The sequence below is a fragment of the Centropristis striata genome, chromosome 7 (genome assembly GCF_030273125.1).
Source record: "Centropristis striata isolate RG_2023a ecotype Rhode Island chromosome 7, C.striata_1.0, whole genome shotgun sequence".
Lineage (NCBI taxonomy): Eukaryota > Metazoa > Chordata > Actinopteri > Perciformes > Serranidae > Centropristis > Centropristis striata.
In genome coordinates this window covers 18,482,498-18,507,004 of record NC_081523.1, presented here as the reverse complement: position 1 = coordinate 18,507,004, position 24,507 = coordinate 18,482,498, and the positions used below count along the sequence as shown (strand labels likewise).

Below are 24,507 nucleotides of genomic sequence, written 5' to 3'. Positions count from 1 at the left end.
ATTACTCTGCACTATGATAGACCAGAATAAATAGCTGGCTTTAAATTGGTCACAATTGAAAATGTTCTCTCCTTCCCATAGGACGCTGGCTGCTCCCCATGTAATTTTCAGGACTGTACAATAAGTAAGAAGCCAAGAATCCTGAATATCAAAATATCTAGTGTCTTTTCTTTTAACCTAGATTATCATTTTTTCAGATTCCAGCATATAAATAGAGCATTTACAGAGCAGCAAAGGACTCTAGAGTTTTCTTCTTTTGTTAGAAAATGGTTCCCAATGAATATAAATGTTAATGCTCTGATTTCCACGGATTAAATGGCATTCACTTTAAGTCTGATGGTGGTGGTTTTAGCGTCACACATCTTGAAACCTTTGCAAATCAGAGGAGAATGACTGCATTAGAGGCCTCCCAAAACTTGACCTTTGACGGCTGCTGAAATACATATACATATAAAAAAACGTTTAAAATGTGCAGGTTATTAATTGGTCCAGCTTTAATCTGCATACCACAAGGGGGGAAAATTGGAAAAATTGGGTCAGCAGACATTTTGGTGAGTTTGTCTTGTATCATAGGATCTCCACCCATGTGGCAGCACCCGCCTGTCATTCAGGGATGCCCTTAACTATGCATAACTTTATAATTTAAAAGTTTGAGTTGTAAAGAAATGCAGCCATTTTACATTTGCATAAAGGGGGGAATTGGCTATAGAGACCAAAATAGCTTTTTTTTACTGTCAACATGTTTATCTCTACTGTAAAGCTGGTATTTTAACATAGGGGGCTATGTGCACTGACCATAGACTGTATAAATAATGGAGGTAGTCACCGTGACGTCATCCATTGGTTTGTGGACCGCCCGTTTGAGGCATCAAGTTCGGTGTTACACTCCTAGGAGTGTCTATTACTACAACCAAATGCTGGACATTTTTATATGTCCATACAGGACATTTTTAATGAACAAAATGTCCAAAAAAAATGTAATTAAGTGAAAACACAGTGTGAAAGGGTCAAAGTTATGAGATGAAATCGGTAAACGTCCTTATTTTATTTTTTTATATACTTTATTGACACAATGCCGACGGCTCGCCTTGTTAGTGACCTGTCAATCAAAGGTAGCCACCCCCCAAATCATATGATTCTTTATCTTCTATTTTCTTCTAAATTGGACCATTATTTACACAATTGACATAAAATTGTCTTGTCTTTATTACTAGAGATTGAGACCATAGTGTTGTCCTCATAAAAAATTATGAGGTAAGTAATCAAGTGAGAAGTTTTCTCATTTTGTATTGAAATGGATGGACCCAAATGTTTCTGCAGCCTTCGTCAGCGCGCCCTGTTGGAATTTTCGGTAAAATGCGGCTTAAGGCACTTCCTGGTTTGCCTCACTGCTCAGACCCGGAGGTTGCCGCTTGGGACTGACTGACTTTTGGAGCCAGCCTCAAGTGGCCGGGCAAGGAACTGCAATTTTTAGCTTAATTTTTCAACCCTGGAAGTTTCAACTTAATCAGCCAATTTAGTCTCTTGTTACAAAAGAGGACATAAACTTTGTTTTTGTAATTGTGCGTATTCAGGCCAACAGTGGTTATTTTTTATTATTATATAAGATGTTTGTATGGTGTTATCACACCAGCAGCCAGTCCACAACACATTATATATTAGCTTAGTTTTCTGGTCACCTACTACACTGGGTTTGGTTGGCCACCTTTGAACCACACCCTCACCAGTGAAGAGCATAGTGGTTGAGGTCTGTGTCTGTTTTTGCATTTTGCTGTGCCACATTACCATACAGGAGGTTCCTGTTGTTCTGTTGTTGATGCTCAGCACTGTGTTTTGAAAGGACTTCTTCTTCAGCTGATCGGAGAAGACTGATGCCCACTATGTGTACACACATCCCCAAGTGGGCACACACTTATTATAATATATAATATGGTCATTATCATATTCCTAATTTGCACCCAAATGGTGAAAGACACAAAAGGGATGAAAGGGACACAGAACCACATTCCACAGCAGGGTCATAAATCTTGTATCGTCACTGCCCCCCAATCACCCTCTCCCCAATACACACACACGCACACAATCATAAGCACACGCTCAGATACACACACACACAAACACACACACACACACACACACACACACACACACGTCTGTCAGATGTTCACTGCAGTAATTAGGTCTTTCAGGTTATGATAATGTTTGTGCTGTTTTCTGGTTCATCTGCTCACTGGTGCACAGAATGCCATTAATCACACCAGTCTAAAGCACATGCTGATTCCACCACAGTCTCTCAGTGTGTATGTGTGTGTGCAAGTGTGCACACCTCATTTGATGGTGTATATTTTTGTCTTTGTACTGGCGGAGGCGAGAAATAGACTGAGAGAGAATGGGGCAGAACTAGAGAGTGAAAGAGGCCAAAAACCACATGGGGTCGTGAAAAAGACTGAAGTAATGAAGGTGTTTCCCTACTAATGTACACCAGCCAGGGCTTATCCCTCCTCTGTCTGTCATCATCTTATCCTCTTTTTTTTTCAACCTCACAACCTTATTTCTGCCTCATTCCCATCTTTCCTGCTGTTTCAGAGCTGCCTAGCAAGGCACCAGAGCTTGGGATACTAGATGGGATGATGTGAACACTGCAAACAATAACTTTTTCAGAAAAAAGAAAATAACTCAGAACATTTTAACAAGGACATGTTTTTGTTTTAACAATGTTTGCCCCCAAACCGCTGCTGTTTAACTGCGGGGGTTTTGGGATAGCAGGGTGAGGCACAGTGGCATTGACTTCTACTGAATTCAAGGATAACCTGACACGCCCCTGTTGTTGTGATTTGAGAGACACTAAATCCCTCCCCAGGAGTGCTACTCTGTAGCTAAACTAGGGCTCTGACTTCGTGTAAATATAATTTCCCTTCAAGCATCAAAGTAAAATACATCATTATATTTCCCCCCATTTGGCCCACACCTAGCACTCTGCTGTCTCTGGCTCATTGCCTTTCACATGAGAAGTTCATGCAGTTAACTAGCTCCACTTAACCACATATTTATGATTACATTCAGTAAAAATCCAGCTTGGTGTTCCAAATTCTGTTAATCTGAAGTTTAAATATCACATCTACCCATGCACATAATGTGCATGTAGGGTGAAGACATATATTATTACATATAGCATGATCTTTTCTCCCTGCGACCCTGCCCCGTATAAGCGGATGAAAACGGATGGATGGATGATCTATACTATACACACAAATTTCACCTCTTATCTATTGTTGCTGAAGTGTAATTTTTACCACTGTAACTCTTATTTTCTTGTCAATACTAGAATTCCAATGGGCAAAGAAAATAGATGTCAGTGTATTTGGGCTCAAATGATTAAGTAAACAACAGTATATCTAGCAGGTGATCAGGGGAGTGGGTTCCTCTAAAGCTCAGGCAACGCTACTTTCAAGCCACATGCATGAAGAAATGTCCCCATACAGGCACCTTCATACGGAAGCACTGAAAGGTAAGGTGAAAACATGTTTTTTTTCCGGGTGTTGTTGGCCAAGTTGGCCGGTTTATCTTGCACATACGAGATAGTATCTTGTGAATACACAGTATCTTCACTATATGATTCCATCAGACCTTATATCTACACTGTTTAACCCAAGTTGGCACCTAAGCACAGTCCCATTATGTTTTACAGACATTTGTCGTTAACTAACAAGGTAAAACATTTTGTGTTTGCTGCATTTTGCTGAACTTTTACTTCCCTTTGTATCATGCGTCAGGCACTTCCCTCAAAACAGCCTAATTAAGCCTCAAAGTTTTTCTGGCCAAAACCTAAGTTTATCTTGTACGTACAAGATAAACTTTTAGCCAACAATGCCCAAAAATAATTAATAATTTCACCTTGCCTTTCAGGGCTTCCATACCTTCACACTGTCGCACAGCTATCTGATATTGTTTTTCATCCTTGATCATCATTTGTCATATTTCTCTTCAGGAGACTTTCATATCTCTGACACAGATCTTCTGTAAATAATTACAGCACTGATTTTTTTTTTTTTTTAAATAAACGTTTTTCATCAAGGTCTTGAAGCTTTCATTTGGCAACACTCTAACGCTGCAGGCACTTGAGCAACAGTGATCAAGATGGCACACAAAAGTCATTCAGCACCTTTTGTCAGTATTAATTTGTTTTTAACTTGTTTTTGAATAGATTTTTCTGCCAACATTTGTGTTTGATTGGAACATATTCTCCAGTCTAAGAGGCAGATTACCAATAGTTCAGGACTTTTTATAATAGAAACTTCAATCATGGCATTGCTCTCTTTGGTTCTATTCTTTTGTGAAGTCATTTGTTTTAAGTGCAGAGAGAAAAGTGGTCGCACAGAATACCTGATTGTCCAAGTGAGCACAGAGATCAATGGCCATGAAAAAAGCGACAGAGAAAAAAGCAAAAGAGCATCTCCAAGGACTCAAGATCACATACAGTCTCACACTTTTTTTCCTGAGCTACACATTCCTTTGTTCTCTTTTTCGGCTCTCTCTGCCACCTTTCATTCCTTTTTTTTTCATCCTCCTACTCTTTCTTCTTTTCTCCTTGCTAACACTGAGACATGACACACGCACATAGACCATATATATAATGGAAACTGATTATATGTATCCTTGTTTTTGGTGTGTGTGTCCTGGAAAGGGCGAGAGAGGGAGAGAGTAATCCAGAAGAGGGGGGTTAAAATATTGTCTTGTTAAAATGACCCAGGATTGTGGCTAAGAAAATATGTCACCATATCGCTGCACTCTGACAAGCACACTGTGGCCTTCCGAGACACCTGATATAACAAGAACAAGTCTTTGTTCTCTGGCTTTAGAAAAGTGATCTAACTCAAATTACAGCATTGGTTCAAAACAGTTTGCATAAGCTTTCTGAGTGGATATCTTTTCATTTCACAAAATGCCATCCTGTATATGCAAAAGATCTTATTTAATCCCCTTTAATTCCATTCACTTTAACCTTTAAATGTGGAACTTCACGGCAATGAAAGCTGTGTCCTCAGCAATTAATTCTTCAATATATTAACTGTAGTTTTATCATGATCAACTTATCTATAGTCTTTGGTGCAGCAAATGACCACTCAAGCTTCCGTTTCACTAAAGACACTACAGTAGTGACAGACAAATATATCATATGCATGGAGCTATAAGAAGACTATATTCCTCAAATTACTACATGAAACTAACATAAATGGTACAGGCAGGAGAATTAGCACCACAAGCTGTTTATCTCAATATTGCCTGATAGGAGTGGATGGAAACATGCATTCATTGCATTGTCTTTTACTAATTTTCTGTACATTTTTTTTATTTGCCATTTTCACAATGTTTTAAGGTAGGTGTGGTTCTCCTTTAGACGGGAAATGGGAACTGTTGGGCATGCATCTCTACCACAGCCTTGCAAACTGTTAACCAGTTCAAAATCCATAGCAACAGAACTAACAATTACCAGGCAAGAGATGGAGTTTCACAGTCTAAACCCTAAGTTCATATATATTATATATAATTATATATATATATATATATTTATATATTCCAAATACGCTGTATTCATGTCCAAAGAAGGCTTCCAAAACCTAAATAATGTCAACATACTCCACATGTTTTAATCTGAAAATGTTACATTTGAAATAATAAAATGCAATAATAGTGGAATATTAGTGTGGATGTTAAAGTATTCATTGATTTCCAAGCCCAAATTCAGCAAGTGCAACTACCTTTCCACTGTGTTGAGTGCCTGTAACAAAAATACATTACATCTACAAAGCTACAGTTAACTTGTAAAAGTTTTAAAGGGTTCAGTAAAACTCTACACTCTTAAACATGGCAATTATTTCACTTCATAACTAAAGTTCATATCATTTCAACACATATGATGTTTGATTGATGTATTCATATTGGTCAGAACGTTGCCATCTACAACCATATAATTTCCACATGCCAGCGCTCTGAAAACAATAGTATTGGCTCACTCAGCTGTAGTCCATTACCTCTGAGCTTACAAGCCTGAATCACTTAAAACCCATTCATCAGCTCTCTGACAGGGCAACCTACTGCAAACAGATCCAGTCATGCAGTGAATCTTCTCTGTTGCCCCCCCAACAACATTTCAACTTGTGACCTCAGCGTCCACCTGCACAGAGGCTCTTTCATCATACAGCACATCTTCTTTATGGCTCACTCACACAGCATACACATGCAGACTTAACATCACTCACCTACACACACACACACACACACACACACACACGCACACACACGTTCCCAGAAATATACACACACTTAAAAGCCTCATCACCTTTGACCTTGTGACCCCAGTTAACTAACTAACCTCTTGTTATTTCCCCCGTTCACTGCCCTTCTTTGTGTGGGGCCTCACTGAAAAGACCCAGTCATGCAGCACTGGTAGCCCTGAGGCAACTTCAGCTTCCAGCCTATCAACATATCCATACATCTTTTTTTTCCCTACACTCAGCCACATATAAACAGAGTGACTCAGTCACTTGTTCACTTGAGGATTTGAACTTCTAACCCTCTGAATTACTCAGCCGTGTGCCTGTTTCCTGGCGTCTCGATACTTTCTGATGGCCTTTTATATGTATACTGGTAATGTAAATGCAAAACCCAGCAGGATGCAAAGGAACAACAAGCAGTGCACTTAGCAATTCTTTATTTGATCTTGATCTTGTTTACATGCGGTCGTTGAATGTCTAATGAAAGCAGCATATTCAAAAAGCTTATAAAGGAAAATAACTCATATCCTCTAATACGTCATTGTGTTATTGACATTTTTTTCATCTATAAAACCATACAGTGTTCCGTGCAGCCCTGTTTTAAGAAATTAAATCCACTTCACTGTTTCCACATTTGAACTCTTAACCTTAAGTAAAAATTAATGACGCATACAGTTAACTCCTTTCCATATGAACTCAGTCTGAACTTTATACTTTGCTGTGATCTATTTTCTGACCGGCTAATATGCGATTTGTAAATACATAATTAACCGCACAGTGACTCTGTGTTAAATGGAATTAAATTGTGTTTCAGGATAGCCTGAAATGGAAATGAATCATGAAAATGAATCTTAAAATTGAATCACCTAAGATTGAACTCACAACCTCTAGCCATGTTTCCACCACAGTAGTTTCCCTAATCTTCAGTGATGGACTGTTTTCTGTACTCCTTAGCCTTTTCACCACTGGAAGTCATGACCTTTATATTTACTTGTGGTTACTGCTGTGCTGTCTCTTTTATGGTAAAACAGGAGGTAATCTTTTGTTTTTAGGTGGGATGGCTTATAGTGTGGTAAGAGTGGTTTAAATGAAATTCAATTGAATTGGGAGAGACACTGTGAGTAGGACAGGGCATTGTTTAAAAATTGTGTGATATCAGTACCAATAATTTCAATACTACTTGGTAGTGGGTTATTCCTAGATAGCCCTATTCGAGAGAGATAATCCATGTCCCCTATAACTGCTTCCTAACTATCTTAAGGCTGAAACAAGTTGTTCTGAATGACTTCAGTGTTCCTCCCTTTGCTCTTTCAATAACCCTTTGATGGACATTCCTTTTTATTAATATTTCACTCTCACAGCTAGGATTTTTTGGTTTCTCCAAAATAATTGAGTTAAAGCACCGAAATGTTGTCTTTTGATCTGTCAATGTCCAAAAGGACATCACAGAGAGCTTCCGCCATAGAGCAGCCATTACTGAGAAGTGTAAAAACCAAGGAGCCACAGGGCTTAAACTCCTCTCCTTTTTAAGAATGGTCCCGCCACTCATGACACGGCTCTACTGCCCCAAGTGCTCAGGGAAGATAAAAAGGAGAAGTATTTCAGAATAAAGTCAAGATATCTCTGCAAGGAGGTAAGACTTTACCGGCAGAAGTTACTCATTATTCCCCTTGCTCCTTTAAAAACATTTTGTAGTCTCACTGCCGGCTGCCATTTGAGCTTGTGAAGTCTGTCACAGCTTTGAACTGTATACCCGTGCCTTGGAGCCTCACCATTGTTTGTGCGCTCACCAGCATCAATGGGTTGCATCTGGGCCACATGTCAAAATGGTTAGCAATCAACCACCAGTCAACAAACCAGTGACACAACAGAGCAGCTCAGGCTCTCCTACACTGTGTGTGTTTTCCCACACCAACATGAGTCGATGTATTTCTCTGGGGGAGCCCATGAATTGGAGGTTGTGTTTAATTTAAGTGTGAGTGAACAACTAGGACACTTCCACGTACTGTACACACTGCTGTGCCAGGAACTACATGTTTATGTTCATGAGACTGTTTATAGCACCAGAAACACGAGAGTGCATGTTGAGGTTAATGTTTAAACCATCTTAGACTTAACTATATGTAAGAAATACATTTTTAATGTTCACGCAAAAGTGCTTGCTATGAATAGCAAATACACTGTCAACACAGTTGACATGTGTTGAATCATGTATGAAGATTCTTTGATCTTACTCATGTAGTTGCTATTGCGAAAGATAAAATATATATATTAGATTAGACTTTGAGAAATACAGTTTTAGCCTCTTTTCGAAGAAAATATATTCATGACTGAGCCCAGACGACAACATTTTTTGTCCAAAACTAAAGAAAATTGTTTCCACATCAAACCTTTGTAGTTTATTTGTGCAAATGAGGGTTTCCTTGGTATGTGTAACTTAATTAAAACATGTTTTTTAAAAATCTTGCGCTATCAAAAGAAGTACTGAGTATAATGTTTCTGAACTAGTATTTGATCAAAGTTTGAAATTCTGGTATCTTGACAACCTTACTAACAAAGTGTTTACATTCCCAATGACTAACCATCCGGAACACATTCAAAGTTAACTAGCCTGCAAGTCGTAACCTGCTGAAGTGCAGAACTGAAGTGCATTTATGTAAGATGAAAGGAGCAAGAAGAATGTCAGTGTAATCAGTGCAGTGTAATTGTAAATTAACTACTGAAATCATACTCAATTGTGACATTTAATGTGTCATAGTAATATTTAGGTTGTAGGTCTGAACTTGGCCCAAATATGTCAAAACTCTCAGGTCCCGTTGAGCTCTGGCTGAGACATCGCCTGTGAAAACCCCCATGACAGGCTTCATTTAGGCCCACTTTGATTTTTTTGTCACTTGAATTTATCAGTGATTCAGTTTCTTATGGGATGGGAATGTTTTTCGCCCCAGAGGCAGATGAAACCCATTCACAGCCTATTGTGAAATTTATAAAGGCTCTGGATTTGACCAAAATAAGACTGAAAATAAAATAAGGCTGTTTCTCTCCTGCGGTCTCTCTCCTCTTTCTCTCCCTCTCGCTCTCTCTCTCTCTCTCTCTCTCTCTCTCTCTCTCTCTCTCTCTCCCTCTCCCTCCGTCCCTCTCTCTCTCTCTCTCTCTCTCTCTCTCTCTCTCTCTCTCTCCCTCTCTCTCTCTCCCCTCTCACATACACAAACAGCCTCACTCTTGAGGTTGTTGCACCACTGCCCAGAAACCACTGCTCTAGTTCCCACAAGCTTGAGCGCAGCTCATTTCAGAGAGTAGTGCTTGTGAGGGTAGCAGACCCAAGATAAAAGTTAATTAGGGCTCTGGCAGCAGAGGATCAGGCAAAAAGAGGGCCAAGACAACAGAGATGGTGTCAAAGGAGTAGCTTGACATTTGGACATCAGTACTTTCCTCCTCCTCTGGCTCCACCATGGCAGACCAAAATTCCCCAACCTGGCACTCGAGATTCCAAATGCTGGCATTTATCATAAAACCCAATCGGTAACACTAGCTGTGAGCTAGCTAATTAGCTTGCAACCAGAGCCACTAGTTTCAAGGAATGCTACACTAATGATGTGTTTTTACGTCAGTGCAAAAACAAATTAAGATTTTTCTTTTTTTCTTTCATGAAAAAATAAACCCTTGAGAAGACAAATGATACACCAACAAATCCCAAGTGTTGTTAATTTTGTTGAGATAAGGAGCAAATTAATTGTGAAAAAATGTGAGACCCACAGAACAGAAAATGGTGGTGAAGAATAGGAGAACAAATAGGGGAAAGATGGAATGTGTGCATTAAAGAAAGATAGATTTACCATGTTGAGCCACAGTTTTGAGTAAAGAGGACATACACATTACTGGGATAAAGGAGAGAGGAGAAACAATTGTGTACTGTGTGAGAGTATGCATGAGAGAGAGAGAGAAGTAGGGTCAGTAATGTGTTTGTAATAAGGTCAGAGGCAGAAGTCCATTATGAAACCCCCTTGAGGCTCTATTTATAGTGACCCAAGGAGGGAGGGAGGGATATAGAGAGCAAGTTAGATGGTGAAAAAAAAGAGAAGAGTTTAAGATGAAGAGGTAAAGGAGGGAGGAGAGAGGAAGGCTGAGAGGAGCAGGTTGGAGGGGGCTGTGAGTGAAAAGATGCCAAAGAGCAAAGCAGGGAGGAGAAGTGTTGGGGAAGGAGTGAAGATGGGAGGGCGAGAAGCGGGGATAGAAGATGAGAGCAGGAAGTGTGGATAGGTGCCAGAGAGAGTGAGAGAAGGGGGGAAAGGATGCAGTGGAGGACTGAGAAGAGGAGAGGAAGACGGACAGCAGGGGAGAAGGAGAGTTTGGCTCTGCGAGGGAGAGAAACAGAATCGTGCCGTGGAAAGCATGAGGGTGTTAAGGAGAGACGGCAGAGAGGAGGGATAAGAAGGCGAGAAAGAGACAGTGAGCCTCCAGATGGAGAAAGGCATGAGCAGTGAAATGCCTGATCCAATTTTATCTTCAGCTCTGAATAAAATAGGCAAAATATGGGAAAAATCTTCAAATGAAATAAGCCTGTAAGCTGTTCTTTATCATTTGAGTTGAGGCCATCTTTATTATTTTATTGTGTGTGTGTGTGTGTGTGTGTGTGTGTGTGTGTTATACCAGTTTTCCTCTCACCAAATAGATAATCAATAATAAAGTTGTTGGGTGGATTGGGGATGTTGGAAAAGGACGGCTGAATCGTTGCGATTTCTCCAAAGCAAAAAGAGAGTGAAACTAGATGCATATACCAATTCCCAGGTGGTACAAGATTTCTTTTCTTGCATCTTAATCCATTACACGGGAGAGGAGAGCTAGTATCTTTTCTATATTACATGATTGCTGAATGCAAGAAAATGTTTTTTTCTGATGTGAGCAGACGTCTGCCTTCGTAAACATGTCACAATTATAGGGGTTAAATTGTGTGCAGCCTGAATTTACCCATGAAAACAAAAGTAATATCAAAGTGAAATGGAATACGGTTAGAACTGTGCCTAGGAAAAGGTGAAGGACAAAAATTTTGATGGTGCGTTTGATCATATTAAACAAGTCGTACAACTTAGAATTACAACGTCACTACCTCTTTAATACGTCAGTAGTGCAAAATAGAATTCTGCAAAAGATACACAGGTGTATATTCGCTTATAGCTCCTCTGGCAAGCCTCCTTACTCTTTGAGATGCATTTTAGGAATTGGGAGATCCTTCAAGGTGGGGTTACTGGGATCGATTTCCGGATCGCAAGCCAGAGGATTTTGGAGCAAGGAGACAAGGAGGCACGAAATCAGGAAATGAGATCCACCTTTGGTTGCAAGGACCAGAAAAAAACAGAAGAGAAAGGTGCATAGAAAACATGAATATAAACAGGTTTTCTACAGGAATCAGGAAAGACATCACAGACCAAGATGAAAAGGAGCTGAGGGACGTTTTTTGGCAGCTAGAAAAAAAAAAGTAATCATAAAGACAGATAGACCTGCACAGAGAGATACTGACAGGTGGAAAATATGCAGACACACACTGTGAACACAGAGAGAGCCAGGTGGATCGTGAGATGTGGATCACAGAGCGCAGACGTACACACAACCAGCCAGCCATACTATCAGTTGTCAACCACCCAGAAAAACATTTATCCTATCTAACTGAAAATAGAAGTCCTTCCCGGCCAATGTTTTGATATTCTAATGCACTGCTCTGCGATGGCTGCTTGTATTAATAGCGATGCTGAGCTGTGATAGTAGAACATGAATGAAAGCGAAGCCTTGCATTTCCCTCAGGCCTGGGGTAAGGGAGACAAAATCCATCTGGAAGATAACATTACACAGCAACTCGCACAAGTTGTACCCCCACAAGCTTACATAAGACTATGCATATGAATGAGATATTCCATCTGCATGTGGATATGTGGGGTGTGTGTACATTTGTGTGTGTAATACAAAGTAAGACTTGTGCATTACAAAGCTGATAACTGTTCTTTGTGATTGTGAAATGACTGTCATTTTTCCCCCTGTCAGTGTGTTTTTCTCCTTGTTTCCTTATCTGTTTCTCTCCTATGTGAATGCATTTCTTTTCTTTTGATAATATTACTGCAGTATTCAGATTCAGACAGGCACTGTGATGAAACAGTTTTTCTAATTACACTTGTAATGATTTGGAAGCAGCAATATTTTATGATGGGTTAAAAAAGCCACCAAAATATGTGTTGGTATAGCTGTGGAAACTCTAATATGACAAATTCTTCTTTTCCTGAGTTCGGTGTAGTCTGGTTTTCACCTAGCGTGACTGAAGAGAGGTTGAGGGAAGAGACTTGGCCTAAATGGCCTGCCATTGCTGATCCTCACACCAGTGACCTAGTTCAGAAGGAGGAGGTGGAATTATAACCCACAGCATAGACGAGGACTGAAACAGATTGGTTCTCACCGTGATCGCACTGGATGATCGGTTGGCATTTAGACTTCCACCCACGTACCAAGCCATATTTAGGAAACACATGAAAAACTGTTACCGAAACCTCATCGCTTGATGTTCAACCTTGAAAGAGAGGAATCAGATGTTAACCCCTGCTTTGGTCCATTCTGTGTTGTCCAGTGAGGTGTATCAGTACACCTAAGCCGACTTGCGCCACAGACACCGGAGATAAGCGACGGCTTAAGAGCCATTTCAGGACAAACGTGGCGTACATTCTCCCCAGTTCTTCATATGGAGCAGTATACTATCTACCTTCCCTCTTTCTTTCTCTGTCTTTCTCTCCTTCTGAGTTGCTGCTTTCCAAAAAAGTGTTGTGAAGAAGTAGCTGAAAAGATCACATTCTGAGAGATGCTTGAAGTGAGGAGACATGCTTAAGGATTGAGACAATAAAACAAAGATCGAAAAGAGAGCAGACGAGGAAAGACAATGAAAGAGGAAGGGATTGAAGCTATGCAATAACGCAGGAACTAACAATAGATGCAGCAGTTGTCATTCAGGACAGCCATAGATGCACATAAAGTTGTGAGAAGTATGCGTTTGTGGTTGCAAGTAACGTTTGGCAGAGCCAGCCGAAAAAAAAAATAGAAACTCTCACACTGCCTACCTGCAAACACCCACTCATCAGCTGCTCCTGGGCTGTGCGTGTCCTTAAAATGTGACTGTGCCCAATTGCATATACGTGTGATGTATGTCCAACTGTGAGTGTGCTACTTTCAGTCTTACTCCCTACCAAGCAATGTTTAAGATTGAGAGAAGAGAGTCAAGTGCTGGAAAGAAATGTTGTCTTTTTGTTTTCTTAATGCTAAATGTATTTATTCATTCTCTCCTTTTTATTGTTTAATATATTTTGTATCTTCTGGAGCCTTTTGACCTGATAATACAAAGAGATCCTTCTGATTGGCTTCATCAGCTTTTAAGTAAAATCTATTGTGTTGTTTTTTCTGTTCAATATAGTGCTGCAGAAACTCTGTAATGTTGTTGCCTGCTTGACATTTTTGGCAAATTAGTATGCCTAACTGGAGTTTGTAGCAAAGACTGCTGAAAAGAGTTGTTTAGTAAAAGTCAGGGGATCATAGAAGTCAGTAGGCTTCATCCCCTGGGAACCATAAATGTCTGCAAAATCTTCACGGTAATTCATCCAGAAGTTTTGAAGTGTTTCCCTCTGGACCAAAGAGGTGGGCTGAGCAACTATGTCACTAGCATGAATAGAAACCACAAAAAACACACTGAATAAGTTCAAAACATAAATTACAGCATGATGTAGACCCACATCACTCAGCACATGGACTGGTATTGACGAAGAAGAGGTTATAAGAAATTTAACTTCTACTGGCCTACACTACTACAAAATCTTTTTTCACAGTATGTTTAATTGTATATCATGGTAATAGTACACTATATATCAGGATACAGCAGGGATGCTCAAAAGTTTTAATGAAGGCGTGCCAATTTATGGAGCATATGATTGAAGGCTGCACAGAAAAATGCAGCCAAAATTGCTAACGGTACTAATATTGAAAATAAACTGCCTCAAATGAGACACTTGAGTTAAAAACAAAGGATACAAAACAGTACAAAACTTGTTTCTTTTTAAACTGATGCGTTAAGGTTCCCAAGAACAGGTTTTAAGGTGAATAGTGATGCTTCCTCCTGCTCTGCATTTACAACTTCACTCTCCATGTCTGCCCAAATCACGTTGGATACGCTAGACCAGTTGATGCAAGATTCCTGCCCTGAATAGCCCCTGCAGGTGAATGTTGCCAAATGTCTACCCGTGGATGCATTTCTATCATTTCATGGTATATCCCATCGTATTGCCGAGTGGAAATAAACATGCATGCAGGCACATGTGCAAGCATGCACAAGTAGTAATTGATCAGAGACTGCAGCTATTGCCTGAAATACTCATACTGACCTCGGCATAGCCTCCAGGATGCTGCTACAGAACATTAAATACTCACCTACTGTTTATTTACTCATATTCATATGAACAAAATACACTTAATATTCAACTATGGAGGCAATAACATGCACACCATTAATTTGCATAATACACATGCACATACAAATGCATAAATGTATACCAGTGCATCAATATACAGTATTTCTGCTTAAAAATGCATCCTCATTGACAATCCTCCTTCCACACACAACATTACACACAGAGAGACACACACAGATACACACAGAGACACACACACACACACACACACACACACACACACACATACACACACCACACTAATATGCACTTTGGCTGTGCTCTGACCTGATAACTTGAGGCAATGCAGCTTACAGAATTATAATTTGGGAATAAATAAAATATGCATGTCACAGCCAGCTCTTTTGTGTGTGTGTGTGTGTGTGTGTGTGTGTGTGTGTGTGCGTGTATGAGAGTTTTATATTCATACCTGGTAAGTGGCTGTAGCCGATAGTGTGTCTCTTTTGGTGTGTGTGGCTGTAATGTCATTTTTCAAATGGTGAATTAACTGGGCTTTACTGCACAATGTCAATGTATGAATGCATTTTAACAAGCAATGATGCCTCTCTAACACGTACAAAATGTTGAAGATCAAAAATATATCCATAGCATTATTGTTGCTCTATGTGAATGCTACTGTAGAGTAAAAAGGAATCAAATTTGATACAATGCTGAGGAGTAAAACATACCTAAAGAAGGGGTATATTGCATTATTTATTCACCTAGGTTTTGCTCTTTTCATTTCTGGATATTTTTCTTCAACCATTTTCCCTTTTTGTAATGCACAAACCTCTTTCACTGAGAAGAATGTGTACTATGAGAAATGTATTATACTGCATGGACTTGATTACAGTATGTGGTATGCATCTTAAGCACTAGGCCACCAGGACACAGTTCTATTATTTTTTTTATTCTACAAACAGTGTCTCTTTTTGCTTCTTTCTTAACTGTGGCCAGCTGTGGCCTGCTGGAGTCACCCCTCTGCCGGCAGGGTCATAAATCTAGTTCCAGGCTTTATCTGGGGCCTTACATGTCTCACACAATGAAAGTGTGCGGACGCCAACCAGCTGTCACAGTCTGCTCACACATTGAGATACTCTAGCTTTCAAGTACTTTGTGCTATTGTGAATTGCCGAGTGTACCCATAAAAGCCCAGTGGATGTATAATTGGCTGTGACAAGGAGGGTGCTGCGCATGCTATATTCTATCTTCCCAGGGTTATTTCTGTCATCATGGTTAGCCACCCAGTGTTTGAGAGACAACTCTCCCATGTGAAATAATGGAGATATTCATTTGTTTTGGAGTCAATCCAAAAACCCGACATCTCCAGACAAACATGAGAAACAATGTTAGGGTATAGACATATAAAATGTGACATAGCTATCCACGGACTGAAGTTAAAATAACAATGCTGCAACACAAACACTTGTGTGATCCATCCACCCGAAGTGGACTCTGTGGTACTCTGTATCCTCACTCCCCTTAGCTTCGATCATAAAGGCCACTAGCAGGCACTGCCTAATCACAAACATAAATACAGGTCGTAATAAGCTGCTGTACAAACAACATATGGAGTTGGTTTTGGAGGGAGAATAGTTTCTCATTAAGTTCTGATTTAGTGTAAGACTGCTTTTTTAGTCTATACTTTTGTCTCTCTAAAGTTTAATACTCAAATATATGTAAATTCAATGATCCCTTTGGACAAAGTTAATGGAGTGATTAAGTTCTCTCAATTTGCATGTCTACTCGTGTCTTGAATAATGTGGCTTTTATGAAAGTGCCGATAGAGGATAAGTTTGATTAAATTTCCAATGGATGCAGATGATGTGTGGTCGCCTGGTGTCTTGTTTCAAAAGGGATCTGACTCTCCAGGACGTGGTGTAGAATTCCCTGTCATGCTATGTCAAATAGGTGAACTGACTTAATCTGCCCTTGATGTCTTCCTTATAAACAGATTTGACTCTGAGAAATGCACACACCCCCACACACCTGGCACTGTATATTATATCATCTCGTGAACCAGCATAATTTTGCCAGTCCTTGGTTTATCACTCTTATCTGAATCATCATCTGAAAACAACGCAGGATAAACAAGAGAGAAAAAACACAGATTGGAATACCTGAAAAGGATAAAGAAAGAAAGATGGCAAGTTTAAAAGTGTGTGAGAACAGTTTCTTTTTCCTGTTTTGTGTCCGATGGTGCCGTAAACTCTTCCCGGATGCTTTGACATAACAGACTGAATGGAAGTTGTTCCAATGAGTGATTTTATTTGTTCTTTTGTGCTTGCATCACAGAAAAAAACAAAACTCCTTGAGTGCAGTAATACAATGGCATGCGCTGCTGAAAGAATTGCCTGTAAAGGCCTGGAAAAAAAACACCATTATTATTCAGATAGATTGGGAAGGCTCATCTCAGTAGCTGCTCTTCCCAACAAAGCCATTCCTGGAGGTACTGTACACAACAAACTGCTAACAATAATATTCTAAATGTCTTAATAACTATAAAAGGTGTCACTCACAGGTATATCTTGAGGCAACACTTGGTAAACAAAACCATACCCACATGTATGTATAGCTATTGTTTCAAAGTGTGAATAATTGAACAGTGGAAGAGGAAACACTTGAGCACTGGATCCCCAGTGGAGTGTTAACATTTCAAAAGAAAGAATTAAGAAATCCATTAGTTTTTTTTCCTTAAAGCCATAATATCAGCAAATTATGAAAGAGCTGGAGAGAAAAACACTAGTGAAAGGAGACAGCAGGCAGTTCACAGAGAAACATTGAGGTATTAATGAATAGCTGATCAGATTATCCTATTTCTAATACAGTGTGTATGTGTGTTTGCTACGATGAATAGTTTATATGCTGAATGTGTGTGAAGAAGTGCATGCTTGGATGAAGACATGCTCCTGTTTGCTTGCATGCTTTCTGTTTGCATGTTTCTTTTCTGCGCCTGCACATTTGTGTGTGTTTTTCTGTGTAAGTGTCTGCATGTTTGGGGAAATGGGCGGCATCATATATCTAATTCCAGAGCAATGATACACTAGCTCCCTGCTGTCCCATCATCCCTCACTCGCTCTGTCTTTTTCCACCTCTCCTTCAGTGGCCCTAACTCCCTAAACCTTTTCAAGATTCTAATAGGTCTATTCAGTTGAATGTGTTTATAATAAAGAGTGAATGTGTGTGTATGTGTGTGTTTTCGGGGATGAGGATGATTGTGGGCAGACTTTCTGTGGGCAAGAGCTCTGGGTAATATCAGCGCCAAGAATGGGTATTTGCATTTTCCTGTATTCGAAAAACAATGTGTGTGTATTTGTGAAACGGAAAGGAGAGACTCTGAGTGGAAGAGAGATAGCAAGAAAATGGAGAAATATGTAAGCCCATGTTGTTGTTTTTTTGTTCTAGTGTACACAAATGTTTTGCACCTTTGTGTGTAAGATTTATGCGTCTTTATGTGTGAGTTCTGGCCTGTCTGAGATAGACATAGCGCGTTCCAGTTACTCAGTTGTTTTCTTAGTTGTTCGTGTGTATGTGTGTGTGTCGTTGATAGTGGTTCCAGGACAGGATTAGGGGTGAAGGGGTACTGGTTTTAAAAATGCGTGTCTATTTACGGTATGTGTGTGTGTGGGTGCCTGTCTCTCTGTTTGCGTATGTGTTTTCGCAGCTGCTGCTGATTCGAACTAGCTGATAAGAGGCTAAGGAGTATGATCTCATGATTTCCACGGCTACTGCACTGATATCCATCGCAGGCCACTTACCAAGAGCACAAAACCCTAACACACACTCACACAGACACACAAACCCACACTCTAACCCATGACACATTTTGACCCTATATGGCTGCGTTTGGCTTGCTTCAGGACACAGACACGGTTGCATACCTCTGAATTTCTCAGCCTCAGAGTCTTGAAATTACCAGTGTTAGGGATCAGCATTGTTGTTAAGTGGCCTCAAGGGTGGAGAATTTCTTTTAACCTTGAGAGAGACATTTTTTGTATTAAAGTCATAGTAATGACTAACATGTCTAACATATATCACTCTTTCACTCTTCATCAAAGTAGTAAGGAAAACATCATAAGCAACTCTGCATTGACCCCACTGGTAAAATAGGAGATTATTTGATCCATAGTGCTGGGGGATAGTGTGATATGATAATTTATCATATTTATGGAATCATATCATGATGAAAGCATATATCATGATACGATTATGCACAATTACATGATTTTAATTGATAATAAGAAGGACGTACTAACTTAAATTGCTGGCAAAGCCTGATATGAAAACTTTTGAGGGAATATCATTTGAAATGGATTTGTTTTCACATCACACTTTACATTACCACTTAGTCCAACGCCTTCAACAAACTGGACCCCATCTGGCAAACGTTCTAGTCGCCAACCTTTAAGCTTCATTACCCAGAATGCAACAGTGCATACAGCTCAGGACAAGGTTCTCTCTGCATGCATAATAATGGGTCATGTTTATCAACCAAAGCCAAATCTACCCTTATCAGTGGCCTTCTGCTTCAGACCATGTTTACTAATCTTAATAATGTAATCCATTTTTATTATATTTTTCCTCCCCTATTCTACCTCTGTCCTTTCCTCCCCCTTTCATGTATCCATCAATCTTTCTATCCATATGATATATCAGCCCACATCGTCACTGACACTGGAACATGATTGGCCACTTCTGGTGACATCATTCTTAGCAGATTTACAGACATTTATTGGTTGAGTTTGTAGGTTTTCTGAAGTGGGCAGACCTATAGGCGTGAGTGAGGGAATAAATGTGTTTTTTGCCCCTGGTGCATATTTACTATATGGCATAAATCGAACCTGGACATTGTTCTGCTACAGCCATCCATTACTGATGACAGCATTCAGGCAAGACGTTTATGGGCTGGGTTGTTAGGATCAGTAATTCACTCTGTCAGGAGATCAGAAGAGAGCAGTGGGGATAAAGAGAAGAAGAAGCAAGGGGAGAAGGTTTAGGAGGAAGGAGGAAGAGGTAAACATGTGGGGAAATGATGGCACAGAGGAGAAAGAAAGTAGTTGACGTTTCTGAGTCAAAGCTTTTTTTTTATGGGAAAATGTCTTTCCATTCCTCCCCTTTTTTGCACTCCACCCACCCTTTTCTCTGGCTATCATGTTTCTTGTGCCAATCAATATTTTATAACTGTCGCTCCAGAGCAATGAACCCCCCCTCCCCCTTACCCGAGTTCTCTGAATGACAGATGAGGGTGAGAATGGGTGTTGGGGGCCAAGTGAAAAGCAAGAGGGAGGGGTGGGAGGGTGTAAAGCAGAGTGGTGGAGAAACATAAACCAACAAGAAATAGAAATGGAGCAAGAGGAAGGCAGTGCAGTAAGTGAGGCAGAGACTGGCGCAGAAATAGGGGAATGTGACACTGGATAAATAACCAAGAGTGGGAGAAAATTTCCCACAGATAATGAAATTATGCTGTGAAAATGTCTACCAATTTTCATACTCTCAGAGAACTAATTACAGAACTAAGAGAAAAAATGTCAGCTTTGTGACATCAAAGTGGGGACGCTGCCTACTCATTTTTCCCCTATTTGTGTCTTGTTGTTTTACCTAAGCTGCTTTTAGCTCATAGCCCACAGCACTCTGCAATTCTCCAAGATAAGGACTACACTAACTGTGTGTGTGTGTGTGTGTGTGTGTGTGTGTGTGTGTGTGTGTGTGTTCGTGTGCATATGTGTGTGTATGTGTGCACAGGCTCTGTGCAATTATTTGTTGCTTTTTTGGTGTAGTGTGTTTGTTTTTGTAGTGTGTGTTTATGTGTGACTGTAGCCATGACACATTAGAGATAAAAACCTTGAAGCTGTGTCAGAAATGTTGTTAAAAATGTTCCCATGACTCACAGACTCTCCAGGTGAGGCAATCACACACAGAAGCACACGCAGGGAAAAAGGTCTAGACAGTCTTAATGAAACTGGATGATGATGGAGTGGAGGAAAATTACCAGTTAGAAGAAAATGTGCATTTATGTCTGTGTCTGTGTGTGTGTGTGTGTGTGTGTGTGGGTGCAAGAACTGCTTATATATGTGCATTGTGTTTGGACAGAAAGAAAGAAAAACCTTCCCACTTGCTCTTGTAATCCTCAGTGTTTTGGTGACCTTGGCAACCTGGTCACAAAACATTCTTGGTGTCCCTTTGATTGAGGCCACGGGTGGCCGTGAAGTTTAGACGGACTGAAAGGACAGTGGAGGAGAGAGGGCAGGATGGAGGAGGAGGATAAAGTTTGTGGCGGCCTCAGGGTTAGCCCCCCTAACTTTAATGCTAGTAGTTTGGTAGTTTAGTTTGGTGGCCTCACCAAGAGGGCCCAGGTTTAAATCCGGTTTGCAGCTCTTCTCTGTGGAGTTTGCATGTTCTCCCGGTGTCAGCATGGGCTTCCTCCCACAGTCCAAAAACATGCAGCTTAGGTTTAATTGGTGAGTCTAAATTGCCCGTAGGTGTGAATGAGAGCGTGAATGGTTCTCTCTAGTCAGCTCTGTGATAGTATGGCATTCTGTCCAGGGTGTACTCCATCTCAATATCAACTGGGATTGGCTCCAATGCTGTACAAATTTAAGTGTCATGTTCAAGTTTGGTGAACTTTCACCTGTAAATTAGCACTGTTGATCAAAAGAGTTAAAAAATGGAGGAAGTTGTCATATTTCATTAACTGTGTTGTCCCTCCGCTTTTATTTAACCCTGCTTTGTTGAAATATGAATTGATCCACAAAAGAGAAATGGCTTCCAGTCAGTCATAAGGCAGAAGTCATCTTTTGAATACATTTTGCAAACTTATTTTAACGTTAATGACCATATTAGAATTTTCATTTGTGGGTGATTAATGACTGAAAATCTGAATCCCATGGGGGAAAGTAAATGACCTGCAAATCAGCACAATGCACCGTTGACATTTGGGATGAGTGAGTGTTTGCTCCTCTGTGACCTGTGGCTACCCATAACAACCTTCTCTGCGTAGGTTTGCAGGGACGTTTATGTGTTTTTCTGCAGAAGTAAAGATTTTAATCTTGTGGGATTTTCTTTAGAAATGTTCTGATAGCCAGAAGGTTTCCACAAATGGACACAGCAATCAGGTGGTGTTTAAATTTGCATTTTATGGCTCAGTGGAAGAAAATTGTGCTCCGTCCAGGTCACCAGCTTAGACATGGCAATTATTGCTGATCAAATGAGAACGACATTGTCTAGCACACACTCAGTTCAGGGTACAATGCTGCTCACTGGTGTGAATCGAAGAACAATAATGAACAAATAAAAGAATGCAGCATTTCCTCCCTGAACCAACTTCTGTCCCCATTAGTCATCAAAGCGAATCGATAAAACAGAGACTGATTGAGCTGAAACACTGAGAGCAGTGACTGTCATAATTCTAACCTTTTTTTTTTCCCTCCTCCCACAGTGAGAGATGATGATGATTTCCTGAGTCTGAGCGAACTCCCGGAAACTTTCCCCTCCGACCCCCCGGAGCCCTTACCTCACTTCCTGTTCGAACCAGAGGAAGGCTACATCGTCAAGAATAAACCTGTCAATCTCTACTGCAAAGCAACGCCCGCCACACAGATTTACTTCAAGTGTAACAGCGAGTGGGTCCATCAGAAAGACCACACCGTGGAGGAGAGGGTGGACGAAAACTCAGGTGAGTCTAGCACATGCACACACATACTCTAGACATCTAGTGTAACATCTACACAAATCTAATCAGGCAGTGCGACAAGGTGGTCAAATCATATCAGACATTGAAAAACGGATTGGAAATAGACATGAAACTGATCTGAAGAGAGGGTTAGCAGAACAGGGACTGTCAATTTGTTTTGTTTTAGGCAGAATTGTTTTTAAAGACAACACTGGAGGTAAAAAAACAAAAAAAACTGTGATGTGTTAAGTGCAGTTGCATGTCAGATCACAGATGGGAGAAGTGTGTTTTTTTTAAAAACAATGTTTAAACTCGGAGTAAAATGTCAGGATTGCACAGCCGATGTTGGCACATTGCTGGTAAACAGTTCACAAAACAATAACGAAGACATATCACAATATACATGCTTTTTTTAGCATTATATCTTGGTTTTATAACACAGAAAAGAAAAGAAATTAACACTTATTGGACACACACACACACGCACACACAGACAACTCACATCAACATCAATAGTCAGGGAAAAAATACACAAAGAAATTCCTCTGGAGCGAAACATATAAAATACACAAATCATTTAATTTAAAACTACTGTTACTACTACTACTAATAATAATAATAATTATTATTATTATTATTATTACTATAGAAAAATATTTCCAGCCACATAGATTCATTTGTTTAAAGCAATAAAAATGCATTTAATACATATATTATTTAACCAACGGATGTCCCAGGCTATATGTGTCCTGATGAGCATTTTTTTTAACAACTTTAAGGTGCACAGGTGTGAATCTAAATAATTTTCCCTCTCAAGTCAAATTGACCACTTAGCCTGTGTGTGTTTAATGTACCTGACAATCATGATATTTTCATTCTGGGTGACATTTTTCCCAGGTTGTCTCACCGGTGCACTGTAAGCAAACAGGTTAAACCTATTATTCAGATGTTTAGTTATCTGTGGTGAAAGCTAGGTCACATGTCAGACCTGTGTACACAGCTGCCTCTCAGCCAGTGCTGTACAGCGATGTTCTCAGGACAGTTTAATAGGATCCACAGTGATGTACTGGACTGCAGCCAAAGTTCCACACTTGTCACTTGACAGCACATGGTATTATTCTGCTGGCTAGGTAATGATGAATCATGCTGGTGCTTTGGCAGGACGACAAAGACGTACACAACCTGTTTTCTTAGACTTAAGTTTGACATGAGCTCAGCTTATGGGTCTCCACCTGCTTGTTAATGAGTCTCCGTCCTCAGAGCGGGTGATTAAACACAGGCTGAAAACAGTTTGAGAACTCCTGATATATAGTGGCTGCTGAATGAAATACACAGGGGGGTCAACAGTAGCACAAATCAGCATGGCTGTGGTTGAATTGCTGTTTTTTAGTCTTGAGGCAAGTGCAAAAAGTGTACATATTTTATGCTCTTGCTCTTTGATATTTGTCAGTGTGTATATTGCACTGAAATTGTGAGGAAACAGACTTTTTAACTCCATCTCAACCAAAGTTGACACATCGACTTGCCCACCAAAGATTTCCCCTTGTATTACAAAGCAGACCCCGGGGCCAAACTTTGTGCTGTGTGTATATAGGTGTGTGTGAGAAAGTGTGTATTCTTTGGTGTCCTAGTTGCCGAGTGGATCTGCTACAGCGCTAAACCAAAGCCGGAGACAGAGACAACTGAGCAGTACAGTTTGATGTTCCCCCTGATTCAGCTGTCACACATGAATAGTCAAGGAAGAGGGACAGTAAATGCAACAAAACCTGCAAGAAGTAAACATGAGAGAAGTGAAACAAGAGATATAGAAACACACAAAGATGCACACAGTGGCAAAGAATATAATAATGCTATAGTCGCTTAAGTTTGAGGGACAGAGTATGCCCCACCTCCACCCCCTTTTCATAAGTCGTGTTTCCTTTTCAATAATCAAGCTAATATTAGGAGAGTGTTTATAATGTTCAAAGGAAAGGTAAGCAAATTAGGCGTGTTTCTATCAACATAGATGGTACACATATAATCTGCCAGAAAAATGTCGAAGAAAGAAGAGCTTGAAAACCACAAACAAAGTGAGTCACCTGTGGCCTTCCAA

The 24,507-nt window shown here is 40.1% G+C and overlaps 1 protein-coding gene across 1 annotated transcript in view; it reads left to right on the top strand.

The window, feature by feature from the left end:
* Window positions 1–24,507, top strand: part of LOC131974369 (netrin receptor UNC5C-like) — a 204,740-nt gene that overhangs the window by 75,900 nt on the left and 104,333 nt on the right. The window contains exon 2 of the mRNA XM_059336650.1: window positions 22,182–22,418. Coding sequence (XP_059192633.1) covers window positions 22,182–22,418 — 237 coding nt within the window. The remainder of the gene's footprint in view (window positions 1–22,181; window positions 22,419–24,507) is intronic.